Below are 25,629 nucleotides of genomic sequence, written 5' to 3'. Positions count from 1 at the left end.
GCTAGATGCCGATGCACGAGCTCAAACGGGTGTCCAGAGAGCTTTTGTTTGGGTGAGAAATACAATGTGCGTTCTTGTACAATACACATAGTAGTACTCGTCTTAAAGATAACGCTGCCGTCCATTCTCATCTCCTTGGATACATCGTTAAACTTGTTCGTCTCCTTCCAATCGATGCTGAGATCAGAGCAACATAAGGAACACACGAATTTCATGTTTTCTTCCTCTTTCCTTTTCCAAATTCATCTTGGAGTTGAACAAAATGAGCTTGCAGCAAAATGAACAGCAGCTGTGGCAAAGAAAAATACTGTCACCAAGTCGCATACCGTCTCCGATAACCCTCGAGTGTTCACCAGATTCCCCAAACGAGCAGCAGCAGAAGCAGCCTCGCCCCTGTTCTAGGGGCCTCGCTGCAATCTTCTCTCTGTTCCCAAAGACTCAGCACTCTGGCGAATCAAGATACGAGAAGCAGGTATCACTAGAATTCCATCGTTGTGTGCAATTATTTAATACCGCAAATGAGAATTACTGAGCTGGGTGGATGTTCTGAAGGTTGCGGAACTCCAAGAGGAAGTTGGTCGACAAAGAGAGCTGAAGACGACCTATAAGGCCCGTCTCGAGAGGACGCAGGAGTATCTGAGGTACTGTCTGGAGATCGCCAAGGAAAATGGATTCTTGCACCTCTTATCCAGCAACACAGAAATCTACGTTTCCGCAAAAATGGAGAAAAATTCCAGTTTGCAGGAAATTGATCATCCAAATTTGACTGGTATAGTTGATCAAGCGAAGTTCAACAATTGGTACATAGAGCCGGATGAGGTACAGGGTTTCTAAATGCTACGTCTCTGCAATTGTTTCCTTTTGAGTGAAAAAGAATTAGAAACGAGAGAAAGGAAAGAGACCGGAATCTCACCTTTTTTACACTTAACTCACAGAGGTTAGAAAAATTAAATTTTACCCCCTTTTAGTTTTGTAAAGTTACAACGGTAAATAAAATGGTTTTGAAAATATCAGGTGATATACTAAAACTGGGAGTAAAGTGAAATAATTCTTAAAATCTGGGGCGAAGTGAATATATGTTGAATTTCAGATGCATATAGGGGCTAAAATGAAATTAAGCCGATCCCTACCCTTTCAGATCGATGTCCACGAGCAAATCGGCAGCGGAACCACCGCCAACATCTACAGAGCGACATGGAGAGGCCTGCCCGTCGCCGTCAAGTGGGTCCACCCTTCCGTACTCCATTCCGGAGAAGGAAGCGGGGGCCTGACCTGGTTCGTCCAGGAGCTCGACATCCTCTCGCGCCAGCGCCACCCCCACGTCCTCCGCCTGATGGGCGCTTGCTTCCGCACTCCGAGACAGGGGTGGGTGGTCACGGAGCTCCTGAGTGGAAAGACGCTCGCGGAGTGGCTTCACGGGCACAAAGGGCGGGAGAAGACGAGGCGGGCGCCGCTTCCGCCTCTGAAGGAAAGGGTACAGAAGGGGCTGGAGATCGCTCTGGCGATGCAGTACCTTCACCTGCAAAAGCCCAGGATCCTCCACCGGGACCTGAAGCCGAGCAACGTCCTGTTGGACGACGCGATGCGTGTGCGGGTGGCAGACTTCGGGCATGCTCGCGTGCTGGACGAGGGCGAGGAAGCGCTCACAGGAGAAATGGGTGAGAATCCGATGATTAACTATGTTAATTAAGAATAACAAAAAGGAGAAGTCTGTAATCTTGTGCATTATGGTAATTGGATTACGCTGGCTAGGAACTTACGTGTACATGGCGCCTGAGGTGATCCGTTGTGAACCATACACAGAGAAATGTGATGTTTACAGCTTTGCCATCATTCTAAATGAGCTTGTAACTGGTGAACATCCATATATTGAGACCAATTTTGGTCCCGGCAAGGTACACTCGTCTGATCCTTTCTCTTGTATAAAAAAAAATACAAGAATCGTAATAGAATTTGATGAGCTAAGTTTGTGTGCTTCTCGTGGCAGATTGCACTGGAAGTGAGTGAAGGAAGGCTTAGGCCAAATCTGAAAGAGTATGAGGGGCAATGCAAGGAGCTCAGAGAACTTAGATCTTGTTCTTGGCATCAAAATGCTGAAAGTAGACCTGACTTTGCAGCTATCACTTTGGCTCTTGGAAAGGTACTAGATGAGTTGAAATATAGTTTCTAGTGTTACGTGATATGGCCTAAAATTTCAGTTAAAACTTGCATGCATATCAATGTTCTTCGTTTACACCTGAAATTTTTGTTTCATTTAAGATTGTTGTATTGTCATCGTGAATTTCTAAATTTTATAATGAAGAGAATACGCTTACGAGCTAAGTATTTTGAAGTCGGCTAAGATCTGGGAGATTATATAAGTGTACAACAACAGTAGAAGTACTCTGTAAAATAATCTATCTAGTTGTAGTAAAACAAAGCATCCTCCGAGCCCAAAAGATCATCAAAGGAGCAGATAAATGGAAGGCTCAACTCTCTCACCATCCAATTCCCTGCAGCCGCCTCTATAACTAAATTGTTGTCAACATCTGTCAGTGAGTTACTCCAGTTGAAATTTTCTTCCATCTCAATCTCCATGAATGCATTTGGATCGATGTTGCAAGAGTCTGCTTCCTTGATCTCATCCAACATGGCTATATTTTCTGTGCATGGTTGTGTATTGAGGCTGTGGCAATGAGTTAAGCCTGTTGATTTCTGCATCTTCTTTTTGACAATTTTATTCCAGTAATTCTTAATCTCATTGTCGGTACGTCCTGGTAAGCGTCCAGCTATTAGAGACCACCTATATCAATATCAGAGGTTACTCATCCTAAAAGCTTAAATGTCGTTTTTCCTTTTAAGAAAAGTCAAATCTATATATTCATATTTCCTCACTTAAGGCAAGATGAGAAGAAGTAGAAGTACCTATTTCCTAGAAGCTTATGAAGCCTGATGATGAGATCTTCCTCTTCTTCAGTTATGTTGCCTCTCTTGATATCAGGCCGAAGATAGTTAAGCCAACGAAGGCGACAACTCTTTCCACTGCGTTTGAGGCCTATTCCGATAAGTCAAATCATTTATCCCTGTAATGAACAATTCTGTTGCAATATAGCATGTTTTCTTACCAGCTTTTCTCGCAATGCTTGACCATTTTTTGGCTCCATGAGCTTCGATGCAGGATATCAGGACTTGGTCTTCCTCTCTTGTCCAGGTTCCTCTGTGCCAGACTCGGATGCTATGCCTTCGATCCATTCTATCAGCAACTCATTTATCCTGCGAGGCTTCTCTTCCTCTTGTTCTAGTTATATAAGTAGGGCAGGTTTCTAAATGGATGAAAGATGGAATCCATTTGGTTTATTTGCTTTACTTGCATGAAAGGTAAACTGAGTAGATTGCGTCCGCGCCCCATCAACTCAATCCTGACTCATTCTACTACCTTTAAACACATCCAGTTCGTGTGCAAATTATACTGCTAATTCCAGGTTTAGTTACATTGGTGAATCTTGATGACAAGGATTAAACTTATCGAGCAACAGGAAGACTGGTGAAGCTGGAAATCTTTCTCTTGGGGGGAATTGAGGTTTGAAACGGCAATCAATCCTTTATTTAGGTTGCATAATTAATAAAAGCAGGATAAGTGAACTGATTGATTCTGGAAGAACTGCAGAGTTGTGTGAAGTAAGAATCATGGACTTTTCCACAACTAGAAGAAAGCCAACTTGGGCTTCCACAACAAGGTCCGGGGTGGTGTGTTGGGAGTAGGAACTGTCGTCATGAAGCCTGAAATGCTCCAGGAATTATTCGCAGTCAGTCGAAGCCAATGGCGACGAATTCGATTGGCCAACTTGAAAAAAAATGATTAATCAGGTTGGGTAATGTTGAGTCTGAAGTGATCAGGGATAAAATCAATCCTATCCGAGTCCAGTTTTTTTGTTCGTAATTCTTGATTTCTTTCAGGTCTTTTTCAGAATTTGCATCTCTGATTATGGATAAATTAGGTTAAAATTGATTGTGATTTTCTCATAATTCATCTTTTCATCTAGATTATAATTTTAAATCGAGCAAAAGGCCAGAAGTAAAGATAAAAAGGTATGGCCAGAGAATACGATCTCATCGTATCCGGCAGCTCTTCAATCGGATCGGCGGATTCAACTTTCGTCTTCTAATTATAATATTAAAAAAAATTTAAAAAGAATGCAACCTAAGTGAGTTGATCCAAGTTGACTAAGAAGTAATATTAATTTATCTTTAAATATTAATATTTTTTACATCGTATAATTTTATTATTTAGAGAATTTAATTAAGTTCATATTTTATGAAATTATTTTTAAAAATATATAATTATTTTTATTATTTCTTATAAACTTTAATTATTATTGACGGACAAATTCGAAAACGACTCGTAGTCAACCCTTGCGTATCCCCTTTTTCATCTCGGCGAGACGACAATTTACTCGTGAACTTTTTCCCTTGTAGTTTGCGCGGGAACGCACTTCGTCGGAGGTCGTGACTCGTGAACCATCCCGTCGCCGTCCACCGTAGCTTGGCCTCTCCACCTGCTACCGTTTTATTTCTCCTTTCTTCCCTCCGTACTCGGGTAGTCGTGTCTCCTGCGCCGATGCCGATCCTAAGGTCTATTGCCGCTTCTTTGGGTTCTCCTCCCGAAACCCTAGAAACCACTCCGCCGTCTTCTGTAGAAGCTTCCGCCGATGAGACAATCCACTCTTCCAGGACCTCTCCTGCAACGTCCTCCTCGTTCCGTCAATCGAGCACTGAGATGGATCACTCTGGAGCGACGCCTCCCCTAAGGCGGAGCCTCCGCCTCGCATCGATGTCCAATGCTTCCTTCGTGACCGACTCGCCTGCTGTGACCAATCGTGGTGGCAGGAAGAACTCCCTTTCTAGCGTCTCAAAAACTACGGTTGAAGTGGAGGCTCCGCCGACCGTTTGCAAGGCAGACGCGGAAGAGATTAAGGTGTTGGAGGTTCCTGAGGGGTCTCCTACTTTACTTAACCATAAGAGAAAAGATTTTGATGATTCTGTTGGGGGAAAGTACATGTGCCTCAGGTCTGGGTCTAAACTTGCTCGGGTAGGATTTGATCAAATGTCGGGAGATACAAATGAAGCTCAAACTGAGATGTTGACGTCAGGTCCTCAGCGTGTTCATGAAGGCTTTTCAAATGGAATTGATGTCGACATGGTTGCAGAGAATTTGGAGGAGAAAATTGGGGAAGAAAGGTTCTCCACTCAATTAAAAGGGAAGGGAATACTGATAGAGGCTGTTCCAGAGGAACAGCAAGCTGGGAAAGTGAATCAAACAATAGAAAATGCTGAGTATGAAAATAAGGGGAAGGGAAAGTTGGTCGAGGAAGAAGACTTACTGTCAATTAGTGCGGCTGAATTTGACATGGATGCTGATGCAGCTGTTGCAAAGGATGTTGCTAGATACTCGGGATATGCTAACACAAGTACTAGAAAATCAAAAAGACAAAATGAATATAGAAAAGAAGTTGTCAGGTCAAGAGCTATAGAGTTGGCTCCCAAATTTGCCTTCTTTAAACCAGAAGATGATAAGCAAGAGGAAGAAGATGATAAACAAGAGGCAGAAGGACAAGAGGATCCTGAGGACTTACCTCCAGATGCTAACAATGAGGACTGGCCAGGGCCATTTTCTACTGCCCTGAAGATCATTGAAGACAGAAATCAAAAGCTGAGAACCCGAGAATCAAATAATTATTTTAAGAAAGGTCAGAATGACAAATCAAGGATTTCATGGGTACCCACAAAAAACCGCAATCCCATGGCAAGGGTCCCTTCAACCCTGCGAGACTTGTGTGTTAAAATTCTCTTAGAAAATGCTGAAGAAATTGAGTCACTTGATGGCATTCCTGATTTGCTAAAACACCGGTTAATATTAAAGTTGTGCCATTCTAGGAAAATGAATCCGCATCTTCTTAGTCATCTTGTGAGTGCTACTCCCACGGAGATATGCCTCAGTGACTGTTCATGGCTAACAGAAGTCCAGTTTGAGAATATTTTTTCTCAATGTGATGTGAAATGCTTAAAGGTACTGGGTTCGTTTACTTGGTGACTCATTTCAGGTTATTATAGTTATTTGCAAGTGATTGTTTTTTTTAATCATCATTTTGGTAGGTTTCTTTCTTATTGCATTAGCAGCTATATGGTTTTATCTGGTTGATCATGGAAGGCCTTGCATATTATCCTGTGAATCGCTTCATATGTTATGCCAAGTTTACTACATAATTAAGAGAGGGAAATTGGTTTACTCACGTTTTTCATGTTGGCCCCTCGGGGATATTTCTACAATGGTATTTGCTATCTCTATTTCTTTTCCTTTTGATGTGGTTTTATTTATGGTGTCCAGGTGTTGCAACTAGACAGGTGTGGAAGATGTTTGCCTGACTATGTTTTGCGTTCTACCTTGGCCCATTACCCTAATGGTTTGCCTTCATTAACTAGACTAAATCTCAAGGGTGCTTATCGGCTTTCAGATGATGGCTTAAATGCAGTTGTTGCTTCAGCACCTTCCTTAAGTTCTATAAATTTGTCAGAGTGCCCCCTTCTTACCTCAATGGGAATCATAAATTTAGCTGACAAGTTGGGCACTGTTTTGACGGAACTATATATAGATGGTTGCCAAAATGTTGATGCTATGGCTATTCTACCTGCACTCAAGAAAGTAAATCATTTAGAAGTTCTGTCAGTCGGTGGACTTCAGTCTGTTTGTGATAAGTTTGTACACCAGCTTATTCCTATTTGTGGTTCACACATGAGGGAATTAGCCTTGGCAGGATGCGAGTAAGTATCTTCATTAATTGCAGATTAAAATGCAGTCATTTCTCACTACTTATCTACTTGTGAAACACTACCTGATTATATACTGCCTAACCTCTTTATTGTGTTGTATAACACTTATGATTCCTGTGTCTTCACTTGATACAGGAAACTGTCTACTGCTTCCATTAGAACTATTGGTGCACATTGTTGTAGACTATTTGCTATTGATCTTCAGAATTTGAAAAGATTGAATGATTCTTCTATAGGATATCTTGCCAATGGTTGTAGATCACTTCAAAAACTTAAGCTTCGGCGTAATGCATTCAGGTTCCTTTTTTTTATGGCTTGCAAATTTTATTGATTCAATCGGTCATTTGCATGATTCTCTAAAGGATGCTAGCTAAATGTCCCCTCTCAGGAGAAACAAGTCAAAATAAGATTGACATGTTTATGTTGGTGGTTTTATGAGTTGACTTTGTGCCTTCACGTAAAGGACTAGAAGGAACCTAAAAACTTAAAAGAATAGAAATAGAGAGTGACAGAACAAATCCAAGTCTCAATCTATTGCATAAAATATATAGTGATTTAAGTTGAAAACTTGCATGTATAGTGTATCTTGTTAGTGATTCAACATATAATCCTCTTATAAAGAAATTGTGTTTTATGGGGAAAAAAAATTGTGACTTCAACAATTAAAGGATATCTATAAAAAGGCAAGAGCTAGATTGTTTGATTAGTCTTATTGATACAAATAATCAGCGAAATGATAAATAGGTCTCTTTTGCACGTTTTTCCTTTTTAGTACACTATTGATAAGTCTGTTGGCTATCTTCCATTCATCTTCATAATAGCTTATTTTGTCACATACAGTGATGAGGCTATTGCAGCATTCTTGGAAGCATCTGGAGGTTCATTAGCTGAACTTTCCCTAAATAATGTTGCAAAGGTAGTAACCTGACTTTATACATAGGATAGTTTGTTTCAAATGTATCTTTTCTGATTGGTTGATATGTGGAATAGCTACAATTAAATGGTTACTGGGCAAGATGACTAAAATCATAAGCTAGAACCATCTTTTGTTAATTGTTATTTGACCTTCATGCTTGCTTTGAACAAGGGTTTTTTGTAATGCATCATTGACTAGGTTGACTTTTCATGGGTTTTAACATAGAGCTCCTCAAGTACAATAGGATAATTCTTCGTTGATTAGTTAGATTATCCTGTAAAACACTCTCTAGACTTTTGTATATGTAGAAGTAACCTTTATAGTTATCAGTTTTTAATTTATGTATGTTGTGTGGCTATGTTGTCAAGAGCAAATTTTGTTGGCTATTGAGAGTTGAGACAAGCACTAATATATTACCAACATAGCATATCAGGACAGCCAATGATGCCTTATACTTGGAAATAGTTGTGCATTTATTGCTTTGTATCATATGCATTCTAATTGTTTAGTCATTTCTTCGCACCATATACATTATATCGAGGCATTCTAGGAAAATAGATTCACAAACCATTAACATGTGATCTGAGGGATTTTTCTTGAGGAGGAATCATTCGCGATTTAATGAGATGTTAACAACAATTTGAGTTATCATTTTCCAAACATCGGATATCATTTTACATGCAACATTTCAGGACCCAGTAAAACTTGCATGTTGACTGACAAAAATGAAATCATCCTCAAGGAAATCATCTAAACCAGCCAGAAGTTACCAGTTGTGAATGAAAAATCAGCAGGATTATTAATTGACAATTTGACATTCCCTAGAATTGAATTCTTATATTGGTTCTAACTATGCTTTAGTTGGCTATGGCCTATGATTAATTTACCAGATTAGTTTCCACTTTTTTCTTTACAATTGAGTTGACCAAGCCCTATTGGGCGTGCACTAATGGAAATTGGAGAATTCACCAAGCGAGGAGAAAACTAAGAGAAAATGCAAGATCAACAAGAAATAGATTTATGTGGGTCAGCAAGAGTGTCTTGTCAGGACATATGGTCCAACCTAAGATCTTCATGTATGCATTTAGAAATTAGGATTTATGATGATCAGGTCGAATAGATCTGTTCAGATCTGTGCTTTTGTAGTTGCTTGTTTGCCAGCATATCCTCTGTCATTGTTCCAGATCATCAGCTGATTGGTTCAACAAATCAACCAACAGCCGGCAAATCAGTGCATCTAAATCATGCGTAACTCTTTTAGTTGAAATGATCTACCTTCAGGGGCATTGTTACCATCCCTAGAAAGGGTGTGGCATTCCTTCCTACTCCAATGAGCTCGACCTCTGAAACTGCATTGCCAACAAATCAGGCTTCCATCATTTCAACATTTGGATGCATTACTGCTGTTTTAGTTTATGTTGGAGTTTTGTTTCTTTTCCAAGTAGATTTATAATTTTTTCATGTCACCATTAGATTATTCTTTACACAAAAAAGTAGAGCCCATTTATTAGTCTGTGTGTCTGTAACACAGGTTTGTTCATTCTAGCACAATGTGGTAATACTGAATATGTTTCAGATATATTCCACCTATGACTTTTTTAGTGAGTTACATCAAATCTTAATGCAGGTTGCAGAACAAACTGCTCTAGCCATTTCTCGCCGGTGTTGCTCCACCTTGTACAGTCTAGATTTGTCATTTTGTCGAGAAATGACAGACGAAGCACTTGGTTTGATTGTTGATAATTGTTCATCATTGAGGTTTCTGAAACTATTTGGATGCACCCAGGTAGGTGTTGTTTTCATTCACTTATAACAAGAGTTTTTCCATTATCCTACATACCTGAAACGACAGTTGATCCTTTGGAAGGTTTTATGTAGGGTTTTTTTTTTTTTCTTTTTTATTTTAATAAAAACTCTAGTTAATATATTGATCCATGGAGAGAGTATACATTTGTTCTTTCAACAAATTCCATAGCACATATTAATTGTCCATATTTTGATTCTGAAAGACCCATTTTCTCAAATTTTCAGTGTTAAAAAAAAGGGTTTCGATGACTTGCATTGTCGGTAGAATCCTGAATGTTAACACAAGCTAGGAAAGCTTTCAAGTTTTGCTGGAGTACTAGACCAATGTAGTAATAACTATTTCTCTGCAGGTCACTGAAGTGTTCTTCAATGGTCACTCAAACTCGTCTCTTAAAGTGATTGGACCTAAAGGGCAGCTGCTGGATGACAGTGATATGTCTTTATTTTGATCAGAAATGAAAGTTTTTCTCTTTTGTCAATTGTGAAGATGATGCTTACCTTTCCTCTTCTATGAAAACCGTTTTTTGTTTGTCGATAGGTCAACTGATACTTGCCACCTGTAATCAAGTTTTAATTGCACCAATAGATCTCATTGGTTTTCTTATCTGAGTTATGAGATGTTTTTAAATCATGTTGTTCAATATTCTTTATCAATTTTTTTAAAAAGAATTTCCCTCAACAATTGCCGTCTCAATATATTTTTTTTAATGTTGAAGAAAAGTCAGAGTCTGAAATTTTATTGAGGCATTTCGCTCATGCATTATATGCAGTTGCATTGCAGTGTTTCATGCGACGGAAATAACCCACGAATTGTTACGCCACTATTTTTTCTAGAACACAAATTATAATAACACAAATAAATCAAATAAATATGCCAAATATAATTTTTTCAATTGAATCGACCAAAATGTTGTTCAATCAAGAAATATGTTATTTTAATAGGATGTCCAATTAGCTAGAGAATAACAATTTTACTAAAATGGAGTAAATGATCAATTCTTGGTGGATGCATGCTTTTGAAGAAAAAAAAAAAATCTCCCACTTAGTTATTTGACGATCGGTTATAAATTGATTTTATGATTTATCTCTCTTTTATAACCTAGGGATGGGTAGTGAAGGACGTCTAGGATGAACGTAATCATTTTTTTTTTTACAATCAAGATATATGTTGCCCTAGATAATAGTACAATAATTAGGTCCTTCAAGCAGTTAATCAGATATCTAAGGGCCAAATTCTAATTGTGGTACACTACAAGGATTTTTCTCTAGTGGGATGACAACTTTAAGAATATTGACCGCTTGAATGGATTTCTACGAGTATTTCTTGATTTATTCTACGAGCATTCCTCGTTAGTTTGAAGAGTTGAATACCTATATTACCAAAAATATAAAAAAATATGTTAGGAGGTGTGCATTTCCAAGTGGTTTAATTCCTCAGTAGAGCACATCCATGGCGATCAAATTATTGGTACAGTTGGGGCGCCAAGTAAGGAGCTATCATGTTTCTTGAATTTACTTAGTGAGTCAAATGTGTTGGGTCACAAGATTGCAAACAAAGTTTTACATTGAAAATACATGAGAAAAATCATGGGCTCAAGGAAAAGATATTTCCATTGGTACGAGACATTATGAGTAAAAGCTAAAAATAAAATCATAATCTCAAAGTGAACAATATCATACTATTGTAGAAATATCTAAATTCCTTTAGTCCTAACTATTGATACAGTTTGCACTAATGGTCAAACCTAAGCTTTGATGAATGACAATTGGATTAAAGTTAGTTATGTTGTGATTTAGCATTTCTACCAAGTGTGCAGGACTTGATTGGTTTGACACCAGGCTGAAATCCAGCTAGGTTTGGAGGACTTGATAGCTGGTATGGAAGTCCATATAGGTCAAGGAGTGACCTGATATTTGGCAGGAAGTCCGGCTAAGTTCGTAGGACCTGACAGCTGGCCGAAGTCCATTTGGGTTTACGGACCTGACAACTAGCAGAAAAACCTGGTGGATCATGAAAGAGTCAAACAATTCTGTATGGTAAGTAAGGTAAGTCATTGGAGGAGAGAGTTCTAGTGAGGACTAGTCCCAATTAGGGACTTTAGGCGTAGGTCTAGTTTAGGTCTGATCCTGTCCGAAAGCGTGAAGCTGGAAAGCTGAGGAGGTGGTAGCTCTGTTGACTGGTTGTGGACCTCGCTCCTCTTTGCTAAACAATTAACGTCAGTGTAGAGCCAGGGAAGGGGTCCCCGGCGTTGGCCCTTCAACGCTCAAGTCAGTCACCAGAAAATGTGGAGAAGCATAACAACAGTAGCACTATGCGCTAACAGTAGATAACGCGTACCTCCGCTAGTGATGAACCGCCCTTTATATAGAGCCCTAGTGGGCAGCGTGATCGCTTCTCGAGGTATGGGTACACTCTCCCATGTGTCCTATGAAAAGACCTTATCAGGAAAGTACCTCTGACACCATACCTTAAAAGGGCATGCATATTCCTTACGCGACAGTAGAAGCTTCTGCCGAACGATTTGCCTGTCGACCATGCCTCGTGTCAGCAGTAATATCTCCCAAAAGGATGTCGAGAGATATTACAATGATCCTATTGCTTAGCTGAGTGGGGTAGCCGCTCGGTCGGGACTCCTCTGCTCTGTCGGCCTCCTTGGAGCGCTAACAATAGATAACGTGTACCTCCGCTAGTGATGAGCCACCCTTTATATAGAGCCATGGTGGGCAGCGTGACCGCTTCTCGAGGCATGGGTACGCTCTCCCATGTGTCCTATGAAAAGACCTTATCGGGAAAGTACCTCTGACACCATACCTTAAAAGGGTATGCATATTCCTGACGCGACAGTAGAAGCTTCTGTCTACGATCTGCCTGTCGACGATGCCTCGTGTCAACGACACTATCTCCCAAAAGGATGTCGAGAGATATTACAGCGGTCCTGTTGCTTAGCCGAGCGGGGTAGTCGCTCGACAAGGACTCCGCTCTGTCCATGGCCAGGTCCCGCTGCTTGGCTAAGTGGGGTAGCCGCTCGGCCGGGACTCCTCCGCTCCGTCGATCTCCTTGGTGTAGGATCGAAAAGAATTTAAATATCTCCACAATGATATTATATTGTCCACTTTGGGCCTAAGCCTTATGATTTTGCTCTTGGGCTCTACCCAAAGGTCTCATACCAATAGAAATATCTTTCTCTTATAAACTCATGATCTTTCCCATGTTTTTTCCCGTGCGTTGACCATCTTGTCCTGCTACTCTGTATTGAGCATCGGCTGTCTTGCGTATCATCCTGAGCCAGAATGGGGGTCTGCTCGGATCCATCTCCTGCTGATCGGGGCATGATTGCCCGACTGACCATTGCAATTATCCTCTGCTAGGCCCTTTGACACCCGTGCGTTAGCCACCTTGACTTTGACCTCCACCCTGATAGTTGATCCTATGTCAGGTAGGCCTCCCTCCATTGCCGCATTACAAGCCTCCCCCTCAAGTCTAGTCGAAGGAGGCTGCAAGTCCGATTGACTGGACCTAGGGATGTAAACGAGTCGAACCGAGTTGAACAATATTAGGCTCGAGCTCGACTCGTTTAAGTTATATTCGGGCTCAAGATCGGCTCGAGCTCAAATCGAGCTTTTATCACAAGGCTCGAGCTCGACTTGTTTTAGAATTATTAAGTTCGTGAACAGTTCGAGCTTGGCTCGTTATTAGCTCGATTATCAAAGTTAACGAGCCTAACTCGTTAAGCGAGCTTGGGCTCATTTAGAGCTCGTTTTTTGACTCATTTTAAAACTCATTTTAAGGCTCATTTTAAGGCTCATTTTAAAGTTCATTTTTTTGGCTCGGTTTAAGGATCGTTTTTTTTGGCTCGTGAGCCTATAAACGAATATGTTCGCTAGCTCACGAGCTGAATATTCTTAAGCTCGAGCTCAAGCTCGGCTCGATAAAACTGTCGAGCTCAAAATCGAGCTCGAGCTCAGCTCGATAAGATAAACGAACAAACTCAAATGAGCTTTTTACCGAATTGAGCTCCGAATAGATCGCGAACCGTTTGGTTTATTTACATTCTTAACTGGACCAGTAGAGTCTCCGATGGCTTCCACTCCTTTGTCATTTGGCTTCGCATTGCTAGACTGGGCATACAACCACCTATCGGCCCAAACTTTCGAAGCAAACTGTGCCTCGATCGTTCGGCTGTGTGATAATCGCTTATCCATGCCGCTTGGGCAATGGGCGGTGACACTTAGCGAAACAATTTTCCTTTTCTTGCGCTCCTCGGTCGAGCGCCCTGACGTCATCTAGATTTCTCGAAGACCATGCAAATCTTTGATTATTATGGATGAGCACGCGATCATACCTTTTAATTAAGCCTCATTAATGTTGTCCGGTGATTGAGTACCACATGCCCTCCTTTTTGCAGCCGCACGTTTGACGTGATAAGCGGATATCCACTGGCGACGTGACAGACGCTTTTTCAAATTCAATGGCTAGATCTTCGCCTAGGTTTTCGTAACCCTAGATCAGACGGTCTAGGACGGTCGACCGCGAGGTTTATAAACCTTAGGTGCTTCGTCGTTTTTCTCACATCGTGTGCTTTCGTCTTCGAGCTTCCCGATGACGTTTTGCTTCTTCTGCTTCTTCAACGATCCTTGCTGTAAAACCCCTCATCTTTTCATTCAAATCTCTTCATTGTTCTTCATCGTCCTCCTTGTTTTCGATGGTAAGCTCCTCCTAGCCCCCTGCCTCCGTCCCTGGGCTTTGGTACACCTCTACCGAGTCCAGGTTCGACGGGGGCGACACTGAGAGTTTGAAATTTGCTTACGAATTTTCATCTGGCTATCAAATCGTTCTTCCTTCTGCGTCTGACAGGCCGCATAAACCACCGTCGAGTTGTCTATGTTTCTTTAGGGATCAGTTCACCGTCGGTCTGCGGTTCTCGGTCCATCCCTTTTTTTTCGCCGTTTGTAAATATTTTCGCATTTCTCTCCATCAATTAGTGTCGAACTCCTTTCAGTTACTGTACGAGGCCATTGTCTTGTTCCGCTTGCACAACATCCCTTTGACTCCTCGGCTCTTCCACTACTTTTATTATCTGAAATTGTTCGAACAGGGGATTTTTCTCTTCCAAGCCCGAGTAAGCTTAGTCTTCTTTGACAAGATGTCATCCTCCAACAAGCATTGGAGAGACTACTTCTTCTTCGTACGTTTTCTCGAGAGACCAGATTTCCCGACCAGCTGGTAGCTTGAGGTGTCGAACCCTCCGGAGTTCAAGAAGTACAAAAGCTGATTGGAATACCTCCATGCAGCTTCAAACTTGGTCGATTAGAAGTACCATATCCACAAGGTGTTGTTGGAAGGCGCCATTTATGTATTCGTCTTGAGTCCGATCCACACGAAGCTTTCGTCCAGCCTAGGTATGCTTTTTCTTCTCCTAACCTTTGAATCTAACTAATTTTTCCTCCTTTTGTGCAACTCGAATTATGTTGCGAGCATGTCTAGTCAACAAATGCAAGCTTGCGGATGTAGAGATCAATGTTGCGGCCGTGGCCGAGCTAGAGAGCCACAACTTGCAGCCGGTCGGTTCTCATGAGGATCAACACGGCAACAATGAAGGAACACAAGTGCTGGGGAGTGGAGGGGGAGCCAACCAGATAGCAGCTAGTGGAGTGGCAACTACTGCTGACCTCCCGTCCGAGCGACTGTCGATGATTCTGATCGTGGTAGCTTCGGAGGTAGCTACCTCTAGCGAACCTCTACGACTACAAAAGAGACACTGAACGGAGGGGTTCTCCCAATCTGCAACCTCTACCTTGCAGACCCCAACAACGGTCATCTCCCACCCTCCTCCGAACGGGGTGAGATCTCGCTTCCGCTTCTCGAGCAAGGAATCGTGGAACTCCCTACGCCCATATCATCCGACCGGACACCATCACTATCTAGACTGCCTCAAGGGACGATTTGCGCGTTGCCGATCACATTCATGTCATCGCTTTTGCCAGTGGCACAAGTGTCTCGTATCCGATCAGTTCCAGTGTCCCGATCTTTTGCCTGGGCGACTTTAGACCCCTCTGGTTTGAGCAGCCAGAGGCAAATAGTGTCAATTATCCATCTACCGATGGACAAGTATCACAGCGCAGACGACCTAGCGTCCCTCACCCCCAAGAATCAGAACAGGATTCAAGGGTCACTTGCACAGATATGAGCCAATGCTCGGGCTCGCACGGCGGTCATCTCTCCGGGGGAGCTCGCCAACAGTTACACCCAGATGCCCACTAGGGTACGTACGCTATTTTTATATTTACTTTTCATCCATTCGACTCTTACACATTTCTTGTTGCTTCAGTTCTGGGTTGAAAGCCTGACCATGTGCCACATGCTCGCTTATTTAGTATATGAAGTCTTGCAGCTACGTGCTCCGAGTGGGCAATCAGTTACTTCACAAGCGCAAGTGGAGCAGATGAGTGCCGAACTAGCCCAATTAAGGGTCGATCTGAATAAGAGCTCCGAATTGCTGGAAGCAGAGAGGGGTAAAAGCGCCGAGCAGACTACACAATTGGTTCAGCTCAATAAGCAAGCCACCTCCTTCGAGGCGAAGATCCACTCCGACAACACTAGAAAGCTTTGGGCCATCGAAGACCTAGAAATCAAGAACAAAGAGTTTCGGGTGTTGGCACAGAACTTGAAGGAGGCGGAGGCCTCATTGAATGTCGAGCGAGAAGGCAGGTCGACCGATCGGTTTGCAGCGAAAGCCCAGCTCGACGCCAAAGATGAGGAGCTGACCAAGTTGAAGGCAGAGCTGGATGTTGGTGCAACCTTAGGTCAAGGTTGACCTGGTTGACCAGACTCGAGTTGACTTGACTCGAGTTGTGTTTTGATGTTTGACGAGTTATGTTTGACAATGTTTGACGTGAACAGAAAAGTTGTATCTTGATGTTTTACAAGGATACAAGCTTGGGAGATTGTGGGTGCAACCCGTGGTCAAGGTTGACCTGGTTGACCCGAGGTGAGTTGACCTGACTCGGAAAAGTCCAAGCAGGGAGCTTGGCACGGGAAAAGTCCAAGCAGGAAGCTTGGCATGGGAAAAGTCCAAGCAGGGAGTTTGGCATGGTGAAAAGTCCAAGCAGGGAGTTTGGCATGGTGAAAAGTCCAAGCAGGGAGCTTGGCACGGGAGAAGTCCAAGAATGGAGACTTGGCACGGAGAAGTCCAAGTATGGAAGCTTGGAACATGGGAAGTCGGAGAGGGCTCGGTAGCTCATTCTCCAGACTGTGGTCAGAGAGGGCTCGGGAGCTCGTTCTCTGGACCGGATGGAAGTCGGAGAGGGCTCGGTAGCTCGTTCCCCGAACTATGGTCATAGAGGGCTCGGTAGCTCGTTCTCTGGACCGGATGTGGAAAGTCCTGGTGAGTGAAGCCAGGCAGACGGATAAGTCCTGGTGAGTGAAGCCAGGCAGTGGGAAAGTCCTGGTGAGTGAAGCCAGGCAGTGGGAAAGTCCTGGTGAGTAAAGCCAGGCAGTTGGTGAAAGTCCTGGTGAGTGAAGCCAGGCAGTTGGGAAGTCCTGGTGAGTGAAGCCGGGCAAGGAAAAATCTAGATGGATCAAGGCTGATCGGACATCTGGTGTTGAGAAGGTCAAGTAGGTCAAGGGAGTGACCGGATACTTGACACGAAGAGAAAATTCCAAGTGGGTCAAAGGGATTGACCGGACACTTGGTGGGGAGTCTTAGCAGGTCAAGGGAGTGACCGGATGCTAAGCATGATGTACCAACAGGTCAAGGTTGACCGGATGTTGGTGTGGGAGACTTGGGACTTGGTATTGGGAAAAACCAAGCTCTGGATCGATCTGGGGACCGATCCAGTGATACGGCTGATCGGTCTGGTGACCGATCAGTAACCAAACAGAATGCTTCTGTGGATTATCTGATCGGTCTGAAGACCGATCAGGAAGCAAACAGAAGAGAAGAAGGAGAAAGGCTGATCGGTCCAGGGACCGATCAGACTCCTTCTGGACCGATCAGGACATAGCCTGATCGGTCCAGGCTTAGCCTGATCGGTCCCCAAGACCGATCAGAACACTCCTGGACCGATCAGGAGTGTGCCTGATCGGTCCAGGCCCTAGCCGTTGCGACACAACGGCTAGTTTATGTGTCTTCTTCTTCACAGGTTATATATCGAGATCGAGGGCCTCTACAGTAATACTTCTTGCTCTTCCTCCTTACTGCGATTTGAGCTTTGCTGAGCTCTCGGTTTGCTGAAGCTTCGCGTGAGCTTCGTGTTGGTTTTCTAGCTGCTGGAGCCGTGAAGCTGCTGCTTCATCAACGGACTCCGACGAGAAGGCAAGCAAGTGTGTTTACAGTTTCTATTGTTCTTGTTTGTTTCCTCTATTGTTGTACTCCTCTATTTTGCTATTGCAAAGACTTTGTGGTGAGGTTTCTCCACCCAGAAGGAGTTCATATTAGCCGGTTATCCGGGGTTTCATCCACCGACGGATTGATAGGTTTCGTCCACCTTACGGACACGCCAAGGAGTAGGAGTTTCATCTCCGAACCTCGTTACATCGCTGCGTCTAAGGTTTGATCTTCTCGTTCTCGTTTCTATTATTGTATTTCCGCTGCGCTAACCCTAATCGTAGGAAGAAACGCGAAGAATTTGGGGCGGCTATTCACACCCCCCTCTCTAGCCGCGAGTACGACGATCCTAACAAGTGGTATCAGAGCAAGGTTGCTCTTCGTCAGATTAACACCCGAGGGAGCACAAGCTAGAGATGGATTAACTCGGAGAAGACATCACCATTCCACCTTTCTATGACCGCAACGACTTCGCGTATTGGAAGGTAAGAATGAGGTATTTTCTTATGACTAACCTTGAAAATTGGAGTTGTGTTCAATTAGGTTTCAAGCCTCCAATGGATAAGGAAGGAAAACCACTCGAGAAGAAGAAGTGGACAAGGGAACAAATCCACCATTCCACAATCAACGATGAGGTAATGAAAGTATTTGAATTCTCATTACCTAATGACATTCTATGTAAGATAGGTGGATACAACAATGTCAAGGAGTTGTGGAACAACTTGGCCAAGCTCCATGAGGGAAGCTCCATTTCAAGTCATGAAGAGGAGTCACGTGAGCCAAGTAGCTCACATCATGGAGGAGAGGAATTAGAAGTTGAGGGCTACTCAACATCTAAGGAAGAAGAGGAGGAGAGTTCTTCTTCAAGAATGGAGCAAGAGGAAGAAGCTTCTACCTCCGGAAGGGATGAAGAAGAAAGTCTTCATCCATCCTCAACCCTAGGTAACTCAAGCATTTCAATTTCAAATAAATTACACATAATGTGCTTTGAGTGTAGGGAGTATGGACATTACAAGAGTAAGTGTCCAAAGAGGATAAGGAAGACTCCACCGGCGCCAAAGGTCAAGGAAGCCGGAGTCCCGATACGCAAGGGCAAGGAGCACGTGGTGTGCTTCCAATGCAAGCAAAGGGGACACTATAGGAGTCAATGTCCGAGGGGGAGGCAACCTCACAAGGACAAGAGACCGAGCACATTGATAGGGGGAGCTAAGGCAAACCCTAAGGTACCTTTTAAGGTACATTATTGCAATTCTAATAAGACACATGCTAGTAGTTTTATTGCAATTGCTAATAATGATAAGCATGTTAATTATAGGAATCAATATATGTGCTTAGGTGCTAAACATGTTAGCTTGAATAAGGACAACTCTAGAAATGTCAACCCTAGGATTAACTCATCTAAGGTTAAGGGAAACCTAGATAGGAATCCCAAAACTACTAGACATATGCCTAGGCGTACCTCAAAGAAAAATGAAAAATTAAAACTTGAGGTATTAGAGAAAGAAAATCAAGTCTTGAGGTCAAGACTTGACTCTCTAGAAAAGGCTCTTGAGGATTTGACTCTAGAGTCTAGGGGTCAAAAACCCAAGTCCAAGGACAAGAAAGGTTTGGGTCACAAACCTAAGTCCCAAGTGGTCAAGCCCACTTATCACAATGTTCCATTCGATTATGGAACAAAATCTAGGGCTAGGAAGACCATCACCAAGGTCACAAGGGGAGTCACCCCTAGAGTTGATCTTGATGAGTCCCAAATGACCAAGGCTTCAAAGCCTAGAAGGGTCATTAGGAGGGTTGCTAGGGAAGTCATCCCTAGTGAATATTTAGTGAACCCAATGAGCTCAAATAGGTATTGGGTTCCTAAGAGCGTGATTCCATCACGCTAGATGGTTTAGGGTGTGCCAACCTTACTTGAATAGGTAGTTAACCTAGTCATGGCAAAAGGTGACACTTTAGGAATTTTTCAAGGTGTAATCAAGCCTTGAAAATGAAATGAAAAGTTATTCCTAAGGTGATTAGGATGTGCCAACCATATTCGAGGAATTCTCTAGGGTAAATCTAATTGGCACATAGTGATCTAAAAATCTTTGGTATAATATGCTAGGTCTATTACACTTAGGAATATAGAACCTATGGCAAAATGATCAAAATTATCAAAAATGGCAACTAAGGCTAGAATTAGGTATTTTCTATACCTTTATATATTATTTGCCATGTATTGTTTGCTATATGCCATGTCATGACATCATATTTATTTTATGATCATTTAAAATGTCATGATAATGCTTAGGTTAGTTAAATGTCATGCTTTATTTAAGTTTCATACTTTATGCCATGACATCATGACATTGGCACATGTTTCCATTTATGATACAATTATATGCCATGTCATCATCTTGTGCATTAATGATCAATTAACTTGATTTAAGGATAAGAAACACAATTTGATATGGAGATCAAATTGTTATTTAGAAAATGCATGAGAACCTAGTTAAGATAACCTAAATCCATATCTCACATCAAAATTGACTTGGATGTGTTTGATACACCTTAGATGTGTGTGAGATATTAGGATGATGAGTTAGGATCAAGGTGCATAGTTCTTGTACCTAGATGAGCCTAATTCTAAATTCGAGGATCATAGGGAAAGCTTGTGTACAAGTCATGTACATTTAGCCCTAAGATTGTGGTCCTAAATTAAATGGTTTAAAATCATTTCAAAGTTGATTTAAAAAACCTTGATGAAGCTTTTCTAGTGATAGCATTCATCATTGAACAAGGTGATACAAAGATGAGTTAACTTTGAGCTATTTCAAAACTTTTCGAACTTTGTATCAAGATTTGAAAATGGAAGTTATTTTCATAGAAAACTATTTTTTCTTGATAGTATATGTTATGAGGAATGTATCCTCAAAGTTTTACAATTTTTGAAATTTTCTGGAATTTTCTAGGAGTTTCTGAATTTCGGAAGGAAATTCAGAAACTGATATCAGAGGTTGTGGACCGATCAGAAGGGAGTCTGATCGGTCCAGGCAGTTGTGGATCGGTCACTGTGACCGATCCAGGGAAGACCTGATCGGTCTGGTGAGCCGACGTGCTGATTCGACTATCTTGTCTGAAATTTCAGATGGAAGTTGGTGTTTTGGATTTCTAAAGGATTGAAACTCTCCAAGACATTGTTGGTGCAATGGTCAAGGGGGAGTTGACCTTTAGGGGGAGTTTTACCTATTAGTCAATGGGGAGTTGACTTTTAGGGGGAGTTTTTACTCCTAAAAGACTTAAGTGATATGGGATTATCACTAAGTTAATTGTTGACTCTAGTGTCAAGGGGGAAATTAAGGGTTTCAATGAAAGGTATGGGACTTTCATTAGGAAGAAACTCTTGACCGTGATTCACTCTTTTTGATGTGTGTCAAAAAGGGGGAGAATGTCTCATTGGAGTTTGAGGAGAATGGAGAATGTCTAGATAATGTTCAGGGAAGAACATTGGAAAACCTAAGTTAGGTTATCGGGTTAACCTAACTTGATTATGAGTTTTGTCAAACATCAAAAAGGGGGAGATTGTTGGTGCAACCTTAGGTCAAGGTTGACCTAGTTGACCAGACTCGAGTTGACTTGACTCGAGTTGTGTTTTGATGTTTGACGAGTTATGTTTGACAATGTTTGACGTGAACAGAAAAGTTGTATCTTGATGTTTTACAAGGATACAAGCTTGGGAGATTGTGGGTGCAACCCGTGGTCAAGGTTGACCTGGTTGACCCGAGGTGAGTTAACCTGACTCGGAAAAGTCCAAGCAGGGAGCTTGGCACGGGAAAAGTCCAAGCAGGAAGCTTGGCATGGGAAAAGTCCAAGCAGGGAGTTTGGCATGGTGAAAAGTCCAAGCAGGGAGTTTGGCATGGTGAAAAGTCCAAGCAGGGAGCTTGTCACGGGAGAAGTCCAAGTATGGAGACTTGGCACGGAGAAGTCCAAGTATGGAAGCATGGCACATGAGAAGTCGGAGAGGGCTCGGTAGCTCGTTCTCCGGACTGTGGTCAGAGAGGGCTCGGGAGCTCGTTCTCTGGACCGGATGGAAGTCGGAGAGGGTTCGGTAGCTCGTTCCCCGAACTATGGTCAGAGAGGGCTCGGTAGCTCGTTCTCTGGACCGGATGTGGAAAGTCCTGGTGAGTGAAGCCAGGCAGACGGATAAGTCCTGGTGAGTGAAGCCAGGCAGTGGGAAAGTCCTGGTGAGTGAAGCCAGGCAGTGGGAAAGTCCTGGTGAGTAAAGCCAGGCAGTTGGTGAAAGTCCTGGTGAGTGAAGCCAGACAGTTGGGAAGTCCTGGTGAGTGAAGCCGGGCAAGGAAAAATCCAGATGGATCAAGGCTGATCGGACATCTGGTGTTGAGAAGGTCAAGTAGGTCAAGGGAGTGACCGGATACTTGACACGAAGAGAAAAGTCCAAGTGGGTCAAAGGGATTGACCGGACACTTGGTGGGGAGTCTTAGCAGGTCAAGGGAGTGACCGGATGCTAAGCATGATGTACCAACAGGTCAAGGTTGACCGGATGTTGGTGTGGGAGACTTGGGACTTGGTATTGGGAAAAACCAAGCTCTGGATCGATCTGGGGACCGATCCAGTGATACGGCTGATCGGTCTGGTGACCGATCAGTAACCAAACAGAATGCTTCTGTGGATTATCTGATCGGTCTGAAGACCGATCAGGAAGCAAACAGAAGAGAAGAAGGAGAAAGGCTGATCGGTCCAGGGACCGATCAGACTCCTCCTGGACCGATCAGGACATAGCCTGATCGGTCCAGGCTTAGCCTGATCGGTCCCCAAGACCGATCAGAACACTCCTGGACCGATCAGGAGTGTGCCTGATCGGCCCAGGCCCTAGCCATTGCGACACAACGGCTAGTTCATGTGTCTTCTTCTTCGCAGGTTATATATCGAGATCGAGGGCCTCTACAGTAATAATTCTTGCTCTTCCTCCTTACTGCGATTTGAGCTTTGCTGAGCTCTCGGTTTGCTGAAGCTTCGCGTGAGCTTCATGCTGGTTTTCTAGCTGCTGGAGCCGTGAAGCTGCTGCTTCATCAACGGACTCCGACGAGAAGGCAAGCAAGTGTGTTTACAATTTCTATTGTTCTTGTTTGTTTCCTCTATTGTTGTACTCCTCTATTTTGCTGTTGCAAAGACTTTGTGGTGAGGTTTCTCCATCCAGAAGGAGTTCATATTAGCCGGTTATCCGGAGTTTCATCCACCGACGGATTGATAGACTTCGTCCACCTTACGGACACGCCGAGGAGTAGGAGTTTCATCTCCGAACCTCGTTACATCGCTGCGTCTAAGGTTTGATCTTCTCGTTCTCGTTTCTATTATTGTATTTCCGCTGCGCTAACCCTAATCATAGGAAGAAACGCGAAGAATTTGGGGCGGCTATTCACACCCCCCTCTCTAGCCGCGAGTACGACGATCCTAACACTGGAGACATCTGGTGTTAACCTTTTTCACATGTCACTAGGTGCTCCAAATTAATTAAAACTCATTAAAATTAAGACAAGTGTTGTAGCAACGAATCCCAATTTGTATTTTTCCAAGGGTAACTAATAAATATGTGAATACTCTAGGTTTGTTTCAAATTAAACTCATATATCATTAAGGTAAATTTGGCTCTTCCATTTGAATCATATTACCAATTGAATTCATCTAATTTTCAACAGTGCTCTAATAAAATTAAGCATAAAATCAAGAATGGTTAATCTCTTATAAACATTAATCACTTCCAACTCATCAACTTAACAATAGTCAATTTGGATTTAAATGCATCATTGAATCAAGAAAATCAATCATCAAATCTTCAATTCATAACCACAATCAAACTTAACAATGCAACTCATAAGCTCAAACAAAATAATAGTGAACAGAAGTAACAATCAAAAGCTCAAGGTAAGCCATTCAACATTTGAATTTCATCTCAGTCACAATACATTCAATGTAGAGAATAAAGATTTGCTAACTAAATAACCAAAACTAAACAAACTTTTGTTAATCAAAATGTCTTATTCTAATAAAAAAACTAGATTGCAAACTAATTAAGAAGCTAAACAAGATCCGAATTGCAAAAGCTCAACATGATCAGAAATGAAATTGCAGAAAATTGAAATAAAGAAGAAATGGTAAGGAAAGGAATCAGATCATCAGATCTGAGCATGTATATGGCAAAGTAAGTAACATTCCTCATTCAAATCCTAATCTAAACTCCTCTCTGCCGTGAAGCAGAGATGCTATTGGAAACACCCGCAAGCAACCGATGGCGAAGTTAGTGTTGGTTAGTCCTAGGAAAACGTACCGGTTTCACTGTACAAAAATTTTTGTACAAGTGTCGAACCTTTCCTTAAATAACCTATTGTGTTCTTTAGAAATTAAATTAGGAATCACAGACAGAACTTAACATCATTGATTCCAAATTTAACTTATCTGTTCTTAATGGTTTAAATTTGAATCGCAAGCGGAACTTAACACTATTGATTCAAATCCACCTATGTTATTAATTTCATTAAATATTAATTTCTAAAATTGGCTTCCAAGACTGCATGGCGAGACACATGACCTTCTTGGATATGGGAGCAACCACCATCGCCTAGACAAAGCCTTTTAAGGAAAGCTAATATTTAATTTTTTAAAATAACTCTAGGTTAACCAAAAGAACAATCGAATCACAAATTCGAAAAAGAAGAAAACACAAACTCGAAAAACTAATTCAAAAAACTAGATCTAATACCTCTTGTGTTTGGAATTCATACAAAGAAAAATAACTAGCATGATGCGGAAAATAATTACTAATTATATCTTCTCTTTGTATGCTAATGACCTCGAGATCTTCTGTCGTATTCCTCACCTCGCTTTGGACGTCGTGTGGGCGACGATGCTCCAAGATGAACACCACCCAAAAGCTTTCTTCCTCTTCCTCTAAAATCCGGCCACCACCACCACCAAGGAGAAGAGAGCAAAGGGAAAAGAGAAGAAGAAAGAGGGAGGGCCGGCCACACCAAAATCTTTAAGCAAGAGAATAAGAATTGTTGTGTCATGAAGCCTCCTCCCCCCTTCTTTTATAATACTTGTCCAAGGCAAATAAGGGAAGAATTTTTACAAAAAATTAAAATCTTCGTCTAGCTTTTCTTTTTCCCTTTTAAATTTCCTTTTCTTTCCTCTTGATTGAATCAATCACAAAAAATAAATTTGATGATTTTATTTTTTAATATGGTCGACCACCTTGTTTGGGCACCAAGCAAGGGTGGCTGGCCCCCATAAGAGGAAAGGAATATTATTTTTTTTTTAAAAATTTTACAAGAAGAAAATCTCTTATAAAATTTTACAAGCTCTCTTTCCTAAAGTAGGAGTTAAAAAAGGAAAGTTCTAAAAATTAAAACCATGTTTTAAAATTTAAAACTTCTCTTATAAAATTTCCTTTTTTAACATGGTAATAGAAAATTTTAAAATTTAAAACTTAGCTTCCTTTTTCCTTAAACCATGTGCATGGTTAAAAAAGGAAAGTTTCAAAACTTTTAAAACTCTCTATTAAAACATGTGGCCTAATTCAAATAAGGAAAGTTTTTAAAATTAAAATCTCTCCTTTAAAACTTATAGTTTTCTACAAAGAGAAGATTTTAAAAATTCAAAAACAACCCTCCTTGTTTGAATATTGTGGTCGGCCCCTACATGCTTGGACACCAAGCAATAGGGCCGACCCCTATAGATGAGGATGTGGCCGACCCTTGCTTGGTCACCAAGCATTGGACT

At 42.0% G+C, this 25,629-nt stretch overlaps 2 protein-coding genes across 8 annotated transcripts; both read left to right on the top strand.

The window, feature by feature from the left end:
- Positions 1 to 8: 8 nt before the first annotated feature.
- On the top strand, positions 9 to 4,005 carry LOC122032493 (serine/threonine/tyrosine-protein kinase HT1-like). Of its 6 annotated transcripts, none has more exons than XM_042591789.1 (9): positions 9 to 472; positions 553 to 819; positions 1,139 to 1,658; positions 1,753 to 1,895; positions 1,988 to 2,140; positions 2,981 to 3,064; positions 3,158 to 3,357; positions 3,462 to 3,559; positions 3,647 to 4,005. In XM_042591789.1, the coding sequence occupies exons 1-6, from the start codon at positions 263 to 265 to the stop codon at positions 2,993 to 2,995; spliced, it is 1,308 nt and encodes a 435-aa protein (XP_042447723.1). In that variant the 5' UTR covers positions 9 to 262; the 3' UTR covers positions 2,996 to 3,064; positions 3,158 to 3,357; positions 3,462 to 3,559; positions 3,647 to 4,005. The 6 variants fall into 6 exon arrangements, with proteins under 6 accessions (XP_042447723.1, XP_042447721.1, XP_042447722.1 ...); XM_042591787.1 differs by having other exon boundaries at positions 2,957 to 3,064; XM_042591788.1 differs by having other exon boundaries at positions 2,981 to 3,357.
- A 396-nt stretch (positions 4,006 to 4,401) lies between these two features.
- Positions 4,402 to 10,117, top strand: LOC122032340. Of its 2 annotated transcripts, XM_042591619.1 has the most exons (6): positions 4,402 to 6,046; positions 6,365 to 6,798; positions 6,943 to 7,104; positions 7,648 to 7,723; positions 9,351 to 9,509; positions 9,880 to 10,117. In XM_042591619.1, the coding sequence occupies exons 1-6, from the start codon at positions 4,598 to 4,600 to the stop codon at positions 9,976 to 9,978; spliced, it is 2,379 nt and encodes a 792-aa protein (XP_042447553.1). In that variant the 5' UTR covers positions 4,402 to 4,597; the 3' UTR covers positions 9,979 to 10,117. The 2 variants fall into 2 exon arrangements, with proteins under 2 accessions (XP_042447553.1, XP_042447555.1); XM_042591621.1 differs by lacking the exon at positions 6,943 to 7,104.
- Positions 10,118 to 25,629: the final 15,512 nt, after the last annotated feature.

The sequence above is a fragment of the Zingiber officinale genome, chromosome 11A (genome assembly GCF_018446385.1).
Source record: "Zingiber officinale cultivar Zhangliang chromosome 11A, Zo_v1.1, whole genome shotgun sequence".
NCBI classification, from domain to species: Eukaryota; Viridiplantae; Streptophyta; class Magnoliopsida; order Zingiberales; family Zingiberaceae; genus Zingiber; species Zingiber officinale.
This window is presented reverse-complemented; position numbering and strand designations above follow the sequence as displayed.

Excerpts from the sequence above, each read along its gene's own strand:
- LOC122032493 (XM_042591784.1), top strand. The coding sequence starts at position 263 with ATGAGCTTGCAGCAAAATGAACAGCAGCTGTGGCAAAGAAAAATACTG. Across the intron at positions 820-1,138 it reads GGTACATAGAGCCGGATGAG|ATCGATGTCCACGAGCAAAT; the intron begins GTACAGGGTTTC and ends CTACCCTTTCAG. Across the intron at positions 1,896-1,987 it reads CCAATTTTGGTCCCGGCAAG|ATTGCACTGGAAGTGAGTGA; the intron begins GTACACTCGTCT and ends TTCTCGTGGCAG.
- LOC122032340 (XM_042591619.1), top strand. The coding sequence starts at position 4,598 with ATGCCGATCCTAAGGTCTATTGCCGCTTCTTTGGGTTCTCCTCCCGAA. Across the intron at positions 7,105-7,647 it reads CTTCGGCGTAATGCATTCAG|TGATGAGGCTATTGCAGCAT; the intron begins GTTCCTTTTTTT and ends TGTCACATACAG. Across the intron at positions 7,724-9,350 it reads CCCTAAATAATGTTGCAAAG|GTTGCAGAACAAACTGCTCT; the intron begins GTAGTAACCTGA and ends ATCTTAATGCAG.